At 35.2% G+C, this 16,788-nt stretch overlaps 1 protein-coding gene across 7 annotated transcripts in view; it reads left to right on the top strand.

Moving 5' to 3' along the window:
* Nucleotides 1-16,788, top strand: part of Mef2a (myocyte enhancer factor 2A) — a 142,150-nt gene that overhangs the window by 96,234 nt on the left and 29,128 nt on the right. For 5 of the 7 annotated variants that reach the window (XM_023709954.1, XM_023709964.1, XM_023709943.1 and 2 more), the window contains 3 exons: nucleotides 12,158-12,295; nucleotides 14,409-14,628; nucleotides 15,261-15,320. In XM_023709954.1, coding sequence (XP_023565722.1) covers nucleotides 12,158-12,295; nucleotides 14,409-14,628; nucleotides 15,261-15,320 — 418 coding nt within the window. Of the gene's footprint in view, nucleotides 1-11,960; nucleotides 12,093-12,157; nucleotides 12,296-14,408; nucleotides 14,629-15,260; nucleotides 15,321-16,788 lie in introns of all 7 variants that reach the window. The other 2 variants (XM_023709962.1, XM_012513868.2) reach the window with 1 other exon arrangement.

Below are 16,788 nucleotides of genomic sequence, written 5' to 3'. Positions count from 1 at the left end.
GACATAATAACACATCACTTTGTAACATAACCTACATTTTTGTAAGACATTTCTGGTGATTATTGATGAATATGTGAATGTCCTTAATGTCCATATGTGTCAGATTGAATATTTTAGGATGAGATAAAGTGTTCTTTGTTCCCTGCAAGGTCATCAGTGTCAACTATGGACTGAAACCACAAGCCAAATAAACCTTTTGCTCTTTAAGTATCTTCGGTGGTTTGTCCAAAATAGAAAGGGGACTGACACAGAAAATTGGTTCTGAAAAGTAGGGTCGTTGCTGTGATCACATCTGATCATGGAGTTCAGAAGTCTTTGGAACTGGTTTGCAGGAGGACTCTGGAAAAATTTGGAGATGCAGGCTAGTGGAGCCTTGCTATATATAAACAATGCTTGATCTAAGTTTCAGGTAGGAGCTAAGAAGAGCAGAGTGCAGGTAGGATTGCAGACAGGGAACATTGTGCTCCCAAACTTTCAGATGGGAATGCGGACTTTACTGGGAATTAGTTTATTCTTGTTACATTATAGGGGGAAAAAAAACAAAACACCTTTACATTTTGCCATGTTTTGAGACTTTGGCGGAGGCTGAATGGTTAAATTAATCTGGTGGAAGAAATTCTAAGGAAGCCCAATGTTCAGGCTGTGGCAGGGTACTGCTGTTACTAACCATATTTTTCATGAGAATTGGAGAACAAAGCAGAGCAGAAAGATTTGAAAAGCTCCCAGTTTAGCTAGAAAAGAAGCACTTGTAAACTTGGAGCTAAGCAAGGTATAGTTGTTGAAAAGATCAAAAAGAATCCAAGTGCTGTACTAGGACAACAAAGATGCCTTGAGAGTATCTCAGGAATCAGCCATATCCTAACTCATTGCAGTCTCAGGGATGTAAAAGTATAAATCTTTCCTGTGATAGGAGATTCTCTGGGCACCATGCTACAGAAGTACCCCTTAGGAAAACATTTCCTGGGATTCATTTTACCATGCCCAGCCTTTCAGGCACCCACAGAACTGTGATCCAAGGAGGTCGAACATATTACATGCTGCTGCCAGTCTTTGGCATCTGATGCTGGTTTTGTAAACATGCATAATGCTAGAATTATGGGGTTATGGGGACTTCTACACAGCTTTTGGAGGAGGTCTAGGAGGCAAGGAAATGTGGCAGGATCAAAATCCCTGCCAGGAGCCACTGAGAGGGTGATGTGAAGCTATGGGAATAAAGCAGAACCTTCAGTGGAGACCCTAGGAAGTCAGAGATGCCAGAAACAAGGAATGTCAGCCAAGAAAAGCCACTGGCCATAAGCAGAGCCAGCTGAAGAGAGAGAGGCCGTGTGGGACACAGTCAGCAAAGGCCCTGGGAGCAGGGCTATGCAAGCCCTTTGAAGATCACATCATGCTATGTATGCCCCCAAAACTATATGACTTAATGTTTTGTTATGCAGATTCTGTTCTTGTTTTGCTTCAGTTCTTTTCTGTACCCCAGTTTCTCAATTTTGGATGGGAAAATTTTACCCTGTGCCATTGCACCTTAGAATGAAATTCACTTTGTGATTTTTATTGAGGTTCACAGCTGATTTACCTTGACTCTCAGGAGACTTAACACTTAAGACTTATGAGCAACATTGAAATTGATACTTTGGGGAAGGAATTAGTATATTTTCAGTTATAGGAGAGTTATATCCTCTTAGGCAGAATGATGAGCTTGTTATTGTCTCTCCTGGGAGATTATGGTGTAAGCATATGAATTTAGATGTTACATTGATATGGAGTGGACTTATGATGTTAATCTTAATTGGCCTGAGAGATTAGTGAAGCATACTTCCAAGTGTGTCTGGGGAGTAGTGACGTTGTGATCTTGGGGACTGTACTATATGTGGTCCCTGAGCCCTCCTATGCTATTCTTTTCTTTCCCCTTTTCTCTCTTTCCTGATTGCCATGAGGTGGAGCAACTTTCCACTACTATGTTCTTTCCTGATATTTCTGACTTGGAGGCAACCAACCATGAACTGAAACCTCTGTAACCATAAGCAAAAACAATTCTTTTCATCTTTGAATTGTGTGTCAGATGCTTTTGTCACAGTGATGGAAAGATGACTCATACATCAAGTTTACTACAAAACTCAAGTCCAGATGACTGTATAAACAAAAACTAACAGACTTTTTAAAATGGAGGAAAATGGCAATATTTTAGTAACTTTTTTTTAGGGACTAGCAAAAGAAGACCTATTTCCTTATATGAAGCTAGTCTGGCCTTGATAGCAGAACTAACGGGCTTCCAAAGAGAAAATAACAATTCAGTCTCTGAATGTAAATATAAAATGCCTCCACAACATATTAAGCTATTTTTGTGTATTTTTTATTAAAGATCTTTTTGGGCCGGCCAAATAGCTCAGTGGATTAAAGTGCCTGCGGGTTTGATCCCTAGGCCTGCCGTGGTGGTGCACATCTGTAATCCCAGCACTTGGGAGGCTGTAAACAGGAGAATCACTACAAGTCCAGTCTAGTAGTGAGACCCTGAACATCCTGTAGACCCTTCCCTAAAAATATAGAAAAAACCTTTATTTTCATAATAACACATTTTTTCCACAGCTTATGCACCTTCTAGACTTAGTATGAACCTTCCTTACAGTTAAGTGTGGCCACAGAACTGAGTTCTGTCCAGAAGAGTTCACTACATGCTGCTTCCCAACCTAACCTGGGAGCTATTTCCCACATGGTAGTCATTCTCTTGTCCCTGTTTGCCATCTGGGTGCAAAGCATACAGATACAGACTTTTTGGATCTATATTGAGACCACAACATAGATGATTCTGGGTGGGGCGGGGGGTGTAGTTTAGTGCTAGAGTGTGCTTAGTGTGAACAGTGTCCAGGTTCAATCACCAGCACTGCCCCAGCCCTCAACAGACTTCAGGTTGTGAAGAGCACAGAGCTTTTTGAGAACTAGAAATGTTTTCATTGGGCTTTGTGCAGACAAGAAATGAACTGAAATTTAAAGAGAAAAGAGAAGACCTTTTGAGAAACAACAGAATGAAAGGATTTGCAATACAATTTATTGATACTAATTTTAAAAGATACAGTAATTAATATACTGTGGCATTGACGCAAATAAAAAATGCCAAATACATCAGTGGAATATACGGAGATATCACAGATCTAATAGGAAAGAACCAACTCTTCAAGCAGTGGTATTTGACAATTGAATATCTGTGTAAGAACACATACAAGTTGGAACACACAGTATAATTTGTGTTCCAACTTCACAGAGTAATTGTGAAAGGTTAGAAATACAGAAGAACTATTTAGAGGATAACATAGAATACGTTAATGATTTTTAAATGAAGGGCTTCTAATAGAAATAAAAATTACGTCATAAGGATAACAAAAAGAAAAATTGATAAATTGCTAACAAATTATCATTAAGAACCTGTATTAAGAATCTTTAATCCAAAGATCAGAATTTTTCAAAGAAGCCACAGAATGGGAAAAAATTTTATACAATACATAGAACTAGCCTAAGATGTTTATTGACTCTAGTTCTTTATAAAAAACTATAAATCAATAAGAAAAAAGCCATTTACAGAAAATTTGGCACACTTCTTGAACAGGTACTTCACAAAAGAGAACATCCAAATGGCCAATATGTTGTGAAATTAATATACTTAATTTCATTGGCAATCAATGCAAATTAAGTATTCACTGTGGATGGGAATATGCAATGATATAGCTACTTTTAAAAGAATGTCATTATCTACTATAAAACCAGACCCATGTATTTTGTGAACAGTTCCACTCCTAATGAAATACCCTACTGTTTTGCTCTATCCAACTTTATACTACAAGTAATAATAATTTAAAAAAAAACTATGCTACTCCAGCGATGACTCTCGTAAACAGTGTGTAATGAAAGAGGCAAGACAGAGTCACTAATGAAGTTCCATTCACATAATAGTGAACAATAGGCAAAGCTAAATTATATTTTCAGTGATAGGCATCTGTCTGGTAAACCTGTGAAGGCAGTCTAGACAATTGTTACCGTGGAATTAGTATGGTATTTACCTGGTGGGGGTGTGTGTGTGAGAGAGAATTGCTTCTTTAAGAGAAATAGGTAGGATTCTGTCTTTGTTCTTTTGTTTTTCTTTTCGACCTAATTGAAATGACTGGTGCTAGGTTTATAACTATTTGTTGAATTTCACATAAGTTTTTATGCACCATCCTTTGTGTTTCACAGTTCAAAAAGCTTTAAGTATTTTTATGTGTTTTCAGAGTGGCTAGAAAGAATAGTGTCTGCTTCAAATTGGAAATAATTATTAAAATGGGTATAAGGAGAACTTTGCCTTGTTTTTAAAATATTTTAATGGTCTAGTTTGAATTCTTTGGCACTTAAGACATCCTCTTTCTTTACTTTTTAAGTTTTTACTTATACCATAAGCTACTGGCCAGTTATCCATTCATCCCATGTTAATGGAGCATTTATTCTTCACAGAAATTAGATTTAAGGTGGGTAGTAAATTTGTGGACTGATTTAATTGACTAGCTCTTGTCCATTTCAAAACCATGCATTATATCCCTTTTGAGTACTTTTAATTTCACAGTTTTGTGTGTATGTGCTCTTGATTATGTTACTTTGGAATTTGACAGTTAAAAATATTGTATGTAACTTTTCAAATCTTGGTAGGTAGTAGTCAAAACTTCACTCTTACTAGACACAGACTTTGGTATGTAAGTAGTACAGACCTTGAATCCATAATTTAGTGTATAGTCCGAAAGGTTCCAGGGAATGCGAGCCTCTGAGTTAGTTTCAGTTAAGACTCCATATGACTTAAATATTTTATTTAAATATATTTAGAATGATGAAATAAACCTTGATTTGCTTACTCTGTAAAGAAACAACAAATATGATTGTAGTATATGTATTTTTGCATATACATATGTACATGTGTATATAAATACATAACTTTTATGGAAAGTGATTGCCTAAAATTTTAAATGTATAATCTTTTGCTTACTTTACTGTTTAACACGAGAGAATATAAGCTAAAGGAAACTTATTTTAACTTAGCTTCGTTAGCCTAAAAATCTATTTTTATATAGAATGAAAACTAGTTATAAAGTTTAAGCCATGTTATTCTTGTCTCTACAAGTGTCTTAGCATATCTAGTTTCACCAAGAGATGTATTATGTAAGCTTAAAAAATGAGAGGAAAATATACAGGATCTGCCAAGCAATAGCGTATAGCAAGAATTCTGTAAATGTTACCTTGAACATGAAAGATAGTCTGTGTTACTCAAATAATAGAGCACCTAACTTTAACTTTGTCCAGCTTATATCAATATTTGTATCGATTATTTGTCCCAAAACAGTGAAGAATCATCACTTGCAGATTGAAGATTATTTTTCCCTTCTAGACTGTGATTGAACCAGCCAGACTTTTAAAAATACAAGATATGACTAAGGAGACCAGAAAAGAGCGTTTAAATATATTACCTAAAAGACCAGTAGGATTGGGCTGTGATAGCTTATGCTTATAATCTTGGCACTGTGGGTGGCGACAAGAGGATCAGCTTGAGTGGTTTGTGAAATAACTGCCCTGAAGGCACAATGATCTTTGTGTAAAAATAAACTCATATTTAAAAATACTAAGATGAACTTGTAAGTAGAAACAAATCTAGTTCAGTATCTATAGGATGATGATGGCATTTCACAGGAAGTGACTTTTCACTAGCAAGATTTACAACAACTATTTTCTGTGAGTTAACCAGTGTTCTTTTTTACACAGGTATAAAATGGCCTGATCAGGGGCCAGGGAGATGGCCCAGTAGAATAAGCCTGGCAAGCGCAAGGGCCAGTGTTCAATCCCAGTTCCACCAATAAAAAATTAAAAAATTAAAAAAATAAAATGGCCTGATAAAAGAAACAAAGGAAGCTATAATATAAATGGAGGTTTTGTTAGGGTTCCTACTAAATTTCAGTTTTTCCTTTTATTAGTAAGTATGAAAATTTTAAAGTCAAGAGTTTACCTATAAATATATTGAAGTGTCACTTTATCTTGTAGATATGTACAAATTTTATGTGGCAAATAAAATATTTTAAAATATATTCTATAATTTTGTTTTTAAAAAGCTCTCATCCCCAAAAAAGTAAATAAAAAGGCTTCCCTACTTTTTTTTTTTTTTTTTTTTGGCTGTACCAGGGATTGAACTCAGGACCCCACACTTGCCAGGTAAGCGCTTATTCTACTGAGCTACCTCCCCAGACCCTTTCCCTACTATTTAATTCTTTTCCTCTTGATTTAGATAAAATTGGCTTAGTTACTACCAAAAGGCGAAAACCAAGTTTAAAATTTTTTTTTCATCTAAGTACTTCCAGTCCGAAATGAATGAAGAGAGGATGTGTAGGAATCCCTCCTACTTGGAAATGCTCATATGCAGAACACTACCCACTCTTCCCCTGCCAGGTTCAGTTTTGCTTGAGATCCCAGTTTTCAGAAGGAAAGAAACCCTGTGACAGTGGGCTTGTAGTTTTTGACAGTCTTCTCTTGTGATTATAATTAATTTATGAATTAGCACAAGAATTAAATATTTTCTAATTTCTTAAAGACAAATAATGAAAAATTACCAATCTCATTTATCATAATTCTTTAATATTTGATAGAATAATAGGTTAATATAGCTCCTTCTAGACATTCCTCCTTTAACTGCCAATTCATGTTCCTGTGACTGGGTTGTTTATTGAATTTGTTACTAAATAAGGGATTATGTGTAGTATGTACATTACAATATCCAGAACAAAGAAATTCAGAGGAAACTTCATGTTGATGACTTTGCTTTTATTTGCAGTACAAACAAAACTACAGTATTGTACCCTATAGTATAATCAGCAAAAATTGTATAAACAAAGTACACTGTACAAAAAAGACACAGTACCTCTATAAATAAGTTTACAGAACTGGTACCAAAAATGGTCATAAGTTGAAGCAGCAGGTAAAGGCCTAACAACATATCTCAATCAAAAGTTCTGACAGTCATTAAAACAAAGAATAACAGAAACTACATAATCAAACATTTTCAAAACCTTTAAAAAACAACATATTACTTTTTCTTTTAAAGACTAGTACTGAGTCTAATCCTAGATGCTATCAAGGGTTACTAGGTATCTGTCTTCTCTGAATTTAGATCTTCTGCCAGTGAGTCAAGAGTAGATCACACTCTAATAACACTTTCCTCAAACAGTAAACTCATAACTCTTAAGATATAAGGTGAATGTGAGGCAAAGATGTCAATTACTCGGTTCCGCCAAACAGAACAAAACAATCACTCGTTCTGCCAAAAAAAAAAAAAAAAAAAAGATGTCAGTTATTTATTAGTATTGTGAGAAACTGAAAATGTTACAAGTAATTAACAGATGAATCCAAAATCAAACACATAAGCCCATGAAGAAGGCAAAATGAATACGCTTCATAGATATAAAAACCAGCTATAAAAAAAAAAAATAAAAACAAGCTATATTAGGGGAAAGAAGTCTGTTGATTCTTCATGTGACAAATTAATTTGCATATCTGTATACCTAAATTATGTTCCTATCAGTTGCCTTCAAATTAACTTCTAAGAAGTTGTAAAATAGATCAGAGAAAAAGGCATAAACTGATAGAGTCCATGACTTGAAAGAATGTGCCCTTAAAAATACAGTTTTCCATTGAAGATACATGCACCTATAATACCAGCACTTGGGAGCTGAAGGAGAGGGAGGTGGAGAGATAGGAGGATTCCTATGAGTTTGAGGCCAGCCTGACCTGCATAATGAGTTCAAAGTCAACCAGAACTGCTAGTGAAACCCTGTCTCAAAGCTGGGGAGATAGCTCAACTGCAGGCCATGATAGCTCAACAGCAGGCAAGGGCAAGGTCCTGAGTTCGATCCCTGAAACTGGCCATGGTGGTGCACACCTGTAATCCCAGCACTGGGGAAGCTGAGACAGGATCACTACAAGTCTGAACTCCGTAGAGAGACCCTGTATTAAAAAAAAAAAAAAAAAAAGATATATTACAATTTATCCTATGTAACTAGCTAAGGATATTTATTTATTCTTACATTTTTGTACCATAAACAAAAGTATGTACACTCTACATGGTGCCCACATCACAAGGAAAATTAAAATTATAATCAAACTTTACTGATGACAAGTAGAAAAAATTTGTTCTCAAATAGTACTCATCTGACCCTTCAAAATTAAAATGTTTCTTTTATAGAAATGGATTGATGAAAAGTGTAGGTATATTTAACTTATTGTAGGGTTTCATTTAAATAATCTTACCGATTAAGACCTGTAAAGATGTTTGGAATGCTGATATATAAAGTACATAAAGTAGACTATATCACATCAGTTTAAATTAATGACTTCATTGATCACCAAGTGAGCTCATTAATAGTTTCCAGTGTAAGTTTCAAGATACAGATATTTAGGAAAATAACTGGTTTCCCAAAGTAGATATTTCATTGTTTGAAAAGTATTTCAGTATACGGTATACGTTAATTTGTTTCATTTATACTAGTAGGTTATCTTAATTCATTGAAAAGAAAGTTTAGTGTTTCTTGTTTGGAAAACTTTTTGATTTATGTCTTATACTCTATTTGATGATAGTAATACATGGTGTAATGACTTGTTATTCTCTTATTTGGTTATGAAGTTTGTTTTTCATAAAACAAATTCATTTGGGAATGTATGAATTTAAACAGTACACAGTACACAGCTTTGAAATTTGAAATTATTTTGGCACAATTGAATTTCCCTATTCAGTTTGCCAGAATTGCACTGAAAAATTTTCTATCACATTTACGAGAAATAAAGGTTCTTGAAGTTTGCTTTACTTTAGAGTGTAGTAGCAGTACTCTAAATGCACAATCATAACATTCTTGATCCATCTTTCTACTTACAAGTAGATTCCTCATAATGACTACCTCTCAAACCGTTTTCTTCATTCAACATGAGTTTTTATTGTGGCCAATTTGAAGCATGTGAGAAAATGAAGCTGGCCTGTTTTGTATGTGCCTCACCTGCTCTTGTTAATAGATTACAACATTCCACTTGTTAGTAACAGTGACACAGGAGAAACTTACTATTGTGCTATTTGGTAATGATAAAGAAGACAGAAAAAGTCTTTTTATGGTAGTTGGGTCTTCCAAACAACTCTTCATGTTTGGTGATAAGGAGAAACAAGTTGGCTGTCAAACAGAGGTACATTAACTTGTTATCTACAGAGCTGATAGTGCCTCTTAAATTACCCACCGTGCTGTGACAGGAACCCATATGAACTGAAGGCTTGCAGAGCTGGAGATACCAGAGCACTTTCCTCCCTCATAAGTACAAAAGGGGTTAACTGTATTTTTATAGAATACAATAATTTTTGAACAAGGACCATGTTGCTATTTGCTCTTTAGATTAAAAGATGTTGAATGATACATATTTGGATGATTGCTATTTGTGTAAAATTGAATAAATGAAGAGCGAGATGGAATTAACTACTTTTAAGATATGAGAAAATTGGGAGTTATCCAGATATTTAGGGTTAGAATAAATCAGTTCCATGGTAAGATTCTGTATAGGCATCTACTATATTTGTTTTGTGTCTAAAGCTGTGTAGGTTATGACAGTACAGTGTGTTCCATTATACTAAGTGTTAATATTTTCACTGCTGATAACTTCTAGAGATTTGGCAGGTAGAACTTCCTTCCACAGATAGGAAGAACAAGTGCCTCCAAACCTTAGTGCTCTTAACAGGAGGACTTTTTATGACTAAATACACAGAAATGATCATGATGTTGAATTCACTGAGCTCGGTGCCATGGTATAGTTGTGGGGTAGTAGATACAGTGTTTGCTGCATGCGTGTGAGTTTTGGGCTCTGTGTGTAGGATTCCTAGCATGTGCCTGGTGATTTGAGAAACAGTGATTGTTCATGACTTTCTATAGGCATAGAATATAATCATATTGAGTAAAGTGAAAAGCTGGGGGGGGAGCACACTCCTGTAATCCCAGCACTCCAGAGGCTGATCCAGGAGGATCATTGTGAGTTCAAGACCAGCCTAGCCTACAAAGTGAGCTCTAGGCCAGCCTGAACTACATAGTGAGACCCTCTCTCAAAAGTATTTTAAAAAGAGAGTAAAGTGAAATCTTAAAAGTAATTTGGGAGCCTTTTTACCAAGATGGCACCAAAGGCAAAGAAGGAAGCCCCTGCTTCTTCCAAAGCTGAAGCCAAAGTAAAAGATATGAAGGCCAGGAAGGCCGTGCTGAAAGGCGTCCACAGTCACGAAAAGAAGTTATGAACGTCACCCACCTTCCATCGTCCCAAGACACTGCGGCTCCAGAGGCAGCCCAAATACCCTCAGGAGAGCACCCCCAGGAGAAACAGGCTTGACCGCTATGCCATCATCAAGTTCCCCCGACCAGTGTCAGCCATGACAAAGATCGAGGACAACAACACACTCGTGTTCATTGTGGATGTCAAGCCAATAAGCACCAAATCAAACTTTACTGTAAAGAAGTTTGTGACATTGATGTTGCCAAAGCCAGTACCCTAATCAGGCCTGATGGAGAGAAGAAGGCATATGTTTGGCTGGCTCTTGATGATGATGCATTGGATGTTGCCAACAAAATTGGGATCATCTGAACAGAGTCCAGCTGGCTAATTCTAAATATATACTTTTATTTCCCAGTTTAAAAAAAAAAGTAATTTGGCTAAGAAAAAAAAAAAAAACTAAGAAAAAAATTCTCTAATCTTAATGTACTGTATTTATATTCTTAGGAAGAAAGGAGAAAATACACACCCATAATTACTGAAAATCAGGTTTCAAAAGATAGTGTACTTAAGTTAGAAACTAAAATATACTTTAAATATAATCATTTCTTGATGAACTTATCTAGGACTACTTCATTGATCAAACTGTTTCCTAATTAAGCTCTATTAGGCACATTTGGAAGTTAACTCCTTTTTTTTTTTTTTTGGTACTGGGGATTGAACTCAGGGCCCTGCGCTTGCCAGTTAAACACTTTATTCTGCTGAGCTATCTCCCCAGTGCTGGAAATTGTTAACTCCTAATACTTTGGATTGATTGGAAATTTACCAAGTCTGAAGCTATTTAAATTGTAGTAACTCTACCTTAAAATAAGACCTATCAGGATTTTTAGAATTAGATATTCCAAAGGCAAATATTCTTTAAGCCCTTGGTTTTTATTCTTTCAAATAATAGATAAGTTATTTCATAATGGCTTTTAAAGACAGAAAGTCAAAAAACTATCCACCATATTTTTACCTCAAAGTAAGAAAATAGTATGGTTCAGGGCATTCTTTAATGACACTGAAGAAAATTCTTAAGAAAGTCAATTCAGTGGATTAAGCCACACTGAAGGAGCTCCTCTAAAGAGTGAGCAGAGAGGAGAGGGATGCAGTCCAAATGCCTTTTTAATGTAAATTTTGTAAATATGTAAATCACTAATATGTACTTCTTAAGAGAGTCATGACTGGCATAAATACTTGTACCTGTGTATTTCAAAATTACATGAGAAGCAGTAATAAAGCTGTGAAAATGCTCAGCATATAAAAGTACTGTAACTTTTTAAAGCATTTTGATAGAATTTTAAGTCAGTTCTTACACTCATTGGCCCTAAGAGATACTGTAATCATATTCTAATGATAGCTGTTAGAACACTAATTCAGTATTCTCTAAGAAGCTTTAAAAGAAAGAATTCAAACAAGTAAATATTCTTTTTTTCTTAGCATACAATAAGAGAATTAATTTGGTTTCTGTTGCAGGTTTACCTTACTTGAGGAATTGGAGTACATTTTGTGATAATTTACAAAGCATTCAGTGGCTCTATATAATTCGGTTTGATCTGTGCTCTCTTAATAACTTTTACAAAAAAAAAATCACGGAAAGTTAGTATTCTTTGTGTGTGAATTTTCCAATTGTATTTCAGACTTTAAGAAAAAAAGGCCTTAATGGTTGTGAGAGCCCTGATGGTGACGATTACTTTGAGCACAGTCCGCTCTCGGAGGACAGATTCAGCAAACTAAATGAAGATAGCGATTTTATTTTCAAACGAGGCCCTGTAAGTACTTTCACTTTACCTCTACTTTTTATTTGTTGATCCTTTTTGTTAACTTCATTATTTAGGCTCTGAACAAGAAGGAACACAGAGGGTGCGACAGCCCAGACCCCGATACTTCATATGTGCTAACTCCACATACAGAAGAAAAGTATAAAAAAATTAATGAGGAATTTGATAATATGATGCGGAATCATAAAATCGCAGTGAGTACTAAAGTATGGTTTGTGCTTTTATCTTGTGCATGAAGAGATTGACCATACATCTTACTTATTATAATTGTTAATGACAACAAGTAGGAGGGGAAGTAAGTAATTTTATTAACATTTTCTATTTTATAAAACTTTAAAATTGCTGAAATCTTACATAAATGTTAGATGAAAAACACCCTAATCCAGGCCCAGCAACTTACTACCTTTATATCTTTGGATAGGGCACTCAAACATTGTGAACTTCATTTTTTTTTTAATCTGTAAAATGAGTTGATGCACATAATTTTTAGGGTCTCTTCCAGTTGTAAAATTCTCCCATGATTTAAAATATGTAATCTTATAATATGTACTTAAATAGGTTTTGAGAATACCAAATATAAAGTAGTTGGGTTTATTTCAAAAATTGGTATTTCTAAATTATTTTTAATATTTTATGTAATTGTTTAATATTAGTAAAGCTAAACTTACTCTGTTGCCCTTTGGAAATGTCCCAAAAGTATTGGCATAGATTCCACCAAATTTTTATTCTTTTCTTATGTTGTAAGTTCAGAGGAAAAGAGGGCTGAATTAATTTTAATTTAAGGGAGCAGTGTTCTTAAACTGATTGCAAAATAGTGCCTTTAATTTTTTTCTGTGCTCATCTGTCCAGTGACAGTGAAGCAGTACTTGAGTGAGCTCATGCTCCTGGACTTGATAGTTCTTCCAGAAGTTCTTTTCACTGGAAGCTCCTTGGAAAGAGCTACTTAAAACTGTTATTCTGGCTCTAACAGATTATTTCTAGTGCTAGTATCTGTATCATTGTTGGTGCTAATTCTCTTAAAACTGTCCGAATTCATCGTATCTCATTTCCTCAGTGTAATCCTCTAAATTACAGGATTGGCTAATACCAATCATCAAAACAACAGCAAACAAAGTAAAGTGTCTCTGCATTCACAAGGATGCTGTTCTTGCTGTTGATATTAAACTATAAAATATTGCACAAATATAATTGTTTTATTATTGAAAAAGTATTCTGATATATGTTTTTATATTTGTTGCTGAGTTATAATTTTCTTATCCAAAATTAACTGTTGAGCAGGGTACATAATCTATATTCTTCCAATTTTGAATTAGCTATGGTACTTAATTAGCAAGTCACTGTTATAAACGGAGGGCAAAAGAAAGGTGTTTTGGGTTTTGGTTTTGGTTTGTTTGTTTTTCCATTTCCCCCCTTTATCATTTTAACTTGTTCCTACTGCTTGAATCACCAGTGATATATGCATGACTGTCCCAACAGGCAGTTTCTACCAGCTTTTTGGACTGTCCTGTTCTGCCGGATGGGACAGTCATGCATGCATGCATGTTCTACTGGTGGTTCAGAGCTGCCAGCAGCATGATCTATGAATTACACATGTGATTGTGTTAAATCATAAAAAGGATGTACAAATATATTGTAAGTGGTCTGTGTAGGAAATGCAAGAGGAAAATAGAATATTTCTCAGGAGGGAAAGTGTATTATAAATCTTCGTAGTTTAATCTTCGTAATTTTAAAAATATACCAAAAATTTCATTTTTGTTTGTCAGTAATTTTAAGTTTCTTTGCATTTTTTCATTACACTAAGATTACCATGTGCTTGTGATATAATTACTTGTTTTTTTCCTTATTTTGCCCACCTAAGGATGTTGGTCAATCAAGTCAGACTGGGACTCATTTAGAAGGTCCCAAAGTTGACATACTAAGTTAATAATGTGTGTGTATACTTTCCCCTTTTGTTATATTTTGGGATCTACCAATAGAAATGTAATGTTACTAAACAAATTGGTATTGAGGTGCTAATTAATGCTCATTGGTGACAGTGATATGTTTTGTGACTTCTAAATTCAACAGATTTGCTTTAGCCTCTGATTTCATTTTTATGACAATTGAAATATAGGATATATTTTATTAGTATATATATATTGATATGTAAAATACTGAAAAAGAAAAGGCTTGTGTCAGGTGTTCATGTTCAAATATAATTTTTAAGAAAATAGTTTAAATCTGCAAGTTACCTTGTCAAAATTCATGTTAATTAATGTAGCTATAAATGAAACTAACAGCTTTCTTCTCTTCGTTCTTCATCTGCAGCCTGGATTACCACCTCAGAACTTCTCAATGTCTGTCACAGTCCCTGTGACCAGCCCTAATGCTTTGTCCTACACTAATCCAGGGAGTTCACTTGTGTCACCTTCTTTGGCAGCCAGCTCAACACTAGCAGATTCAAGCATGCTCTCTCCTCCTCCAGCCACATTACATAGAAATGTATCTCCAGGAGCTCCTCAGAGACCTCCAAGTACTGGCAATGCAAGTATGTACTGAAACCTGTTCTGTTGGTTTTTAAACAAAGAGGATGAAAAGTTAATTGCTAACCTAGAAGTTTCTTTTTCTGCCAGTCTTAATTTTATCGACTTGGCTAAGCACCAGTCCCTGTTATAGAATTGGATCCATTTTAAAATTGCATCCTTTTTTAAAGTCGAGTGTGAGCTGTCATGTTCAAGAAATAAACTTGCTGATCAGAGTGTGATTTTTGCATTTCCTCATGTCTGAATTAGTTCAGTAATTTAGCAAAAATTTACAACACGCTTGCTTGTGTAATACAGTGTGTTCCTTAAATCTTTGATTTATGGTGTTACCGTATGTACTGTCCTCATTCTTATCCCTGTGTACTGTTTGGTATTGATGCACAGAAAGGCAAACAAACCCAGAGTTTAATAGGCAGTCACGTGTGGGTGTTCACCCACATGCACACATTATGTAGTTACACATTTATATGCACGCATGCATGTGCATAATGCTATCAAGCTTCACATTAATGCTAACATCAGACTGGGCTAGTTTTATGTTTCTTAGGAATGGAGTGATTGTTAATTTCTGTTTAGTTTGTATTCAAATATTAGTAAATTTGTACTCATTCTTTGCCCTCTCTAACTTTATTATTAGGTGGGATGTTGAGCACTACCGACCTCACAGTGCCAAATGGAGCTGGAAGCAGCCCAGTGGGTGAGTAGATTGTACTGTGTAGCTTTCTAGGCCTCTGTCTTAACTAAGATATAAAGAATATTACTGCTGAATCAAGGTCTTCTACCTTCTGAAGGATACTTTAATATGTAACATTTTCCCACAATAACCCTGTTTGTTCCTTATAGCTGGACCTTAAGTTCAATTATTCATTTACTCAGTGCTTCCTTCATACCAGACATTGTTTTATAAAACCTAAATTGCCTTAAAGTAGCTTCTCTATCAAGATAGTTCCTTAGATTTTCTAATCTTCTTTCCTAACTGAAGCTGTACTGTATCGTAGAGCATCTTGAAATTTTTCTGAAAGACTGGTCTGCAGAAAAATGGTGGGCCTTCTTTAGAGGTTTGAAGAGAACTGAGAAGTTTGTCTCAGGGCTCTGCTTTGGTGGTCACTTGCCTCACATTCACACTGCTGTTTGTAGCCAAATAGGTTCTTTCACTTTGGGACTCCTCTCAAGATGACTAGCAGTTTAAATGCACATCATAAATGTGTCTGACTCCTTTAACAGTGGATCTTCATGTCACAAAAACATAGTTATGTATGGCAAAGAAGTTGTAAAAATTACGTGTAGCATTTTGGATTTTTGGTATGTGAAGTCATCGTGTTAATCTGCGATAATACACTATTGCCATTATCATGATCTGGAAGCAAGGGCAGGAGGGCACTCCCTGCTTAGACAGTGTCTGTCCTGAAGATAGCTGAACACAGATCACTTCCAGGAAATAGAGCTACATACTCATGCCACAGTGTGTCAGGAGCTTTTACCCCAAGGACATTGTGGACATTATTCAGTGCCTTAGTAAAATAGTGAGAAGCAGACATTATTGATGAGGCATTACAAAATGTATAGTGACTTCAAGGTAGAAGTTAATTCCTAATAATATCTGTACAGTTTTAAGTGCTCTTTTAATGGAATTTAAACAGATAAAACCTGTTGTAGGGTCTTAGTTTTCAAATAACAATTAAATGTGAGAAAGCATGCCTCGGTCTTACCAGTTAAGACTGTTAATCTGATCTTGTTTTCCCAAATATTTGTAGCTTAGTTTTAAACCTAATTGTGTTTGTATCCCATTTCCTTTTTTTTTTTTTTTGTATGTTTTTTCCCTTATGCTCTCTGCCTCACTGAGAGTTCAGGATTCAGGAGGTCTACTGTATTCTTCTCACATTGGGGTGAAACCCCAAAAGGTGAAACTCTAAAGTTAACCATAGAAAATAGTTCCTCTTAGTAGCTATAGCTAATATTTGTATAATTCTTCTTCTTGCAGTTGTTTTTCTTGACCTGAATAGTAGTAACATGGATCTTCATTTTATAATAAAACTTTACAAGTTCTTTATTTTGTAGATTTTTTCTGTTAACAATAAAAAAGCTTTTAAAATAGTGTACTATTCCCTGGCAAGTGCAAGGGCCTGAGTTCAATCCCCAGTTCCACAAAATAAATATATATATAT

Source organism: Octodon degus, unplaced genomic scaffold, assembly GCF_000260255.1.
Source record: "Octodon degus isolate 3935 unplaced genomic scaffold, OctDeg1.0 scaffold00002, whole genome shotgun sequence".
In the NCBI taxonomy this organism is placed as follows: domain Eukaryota; kingdom Metazoa; phylum Chordata; class Mammalia; order Rodentia; family Octodontidae; genus Octodon; species Octodon degus.
The sequence above is the reverse complement of the archived record's forward strand: the minus strand, read 5'-3'. Positions and strand labels throughout refer to the sequence as shown.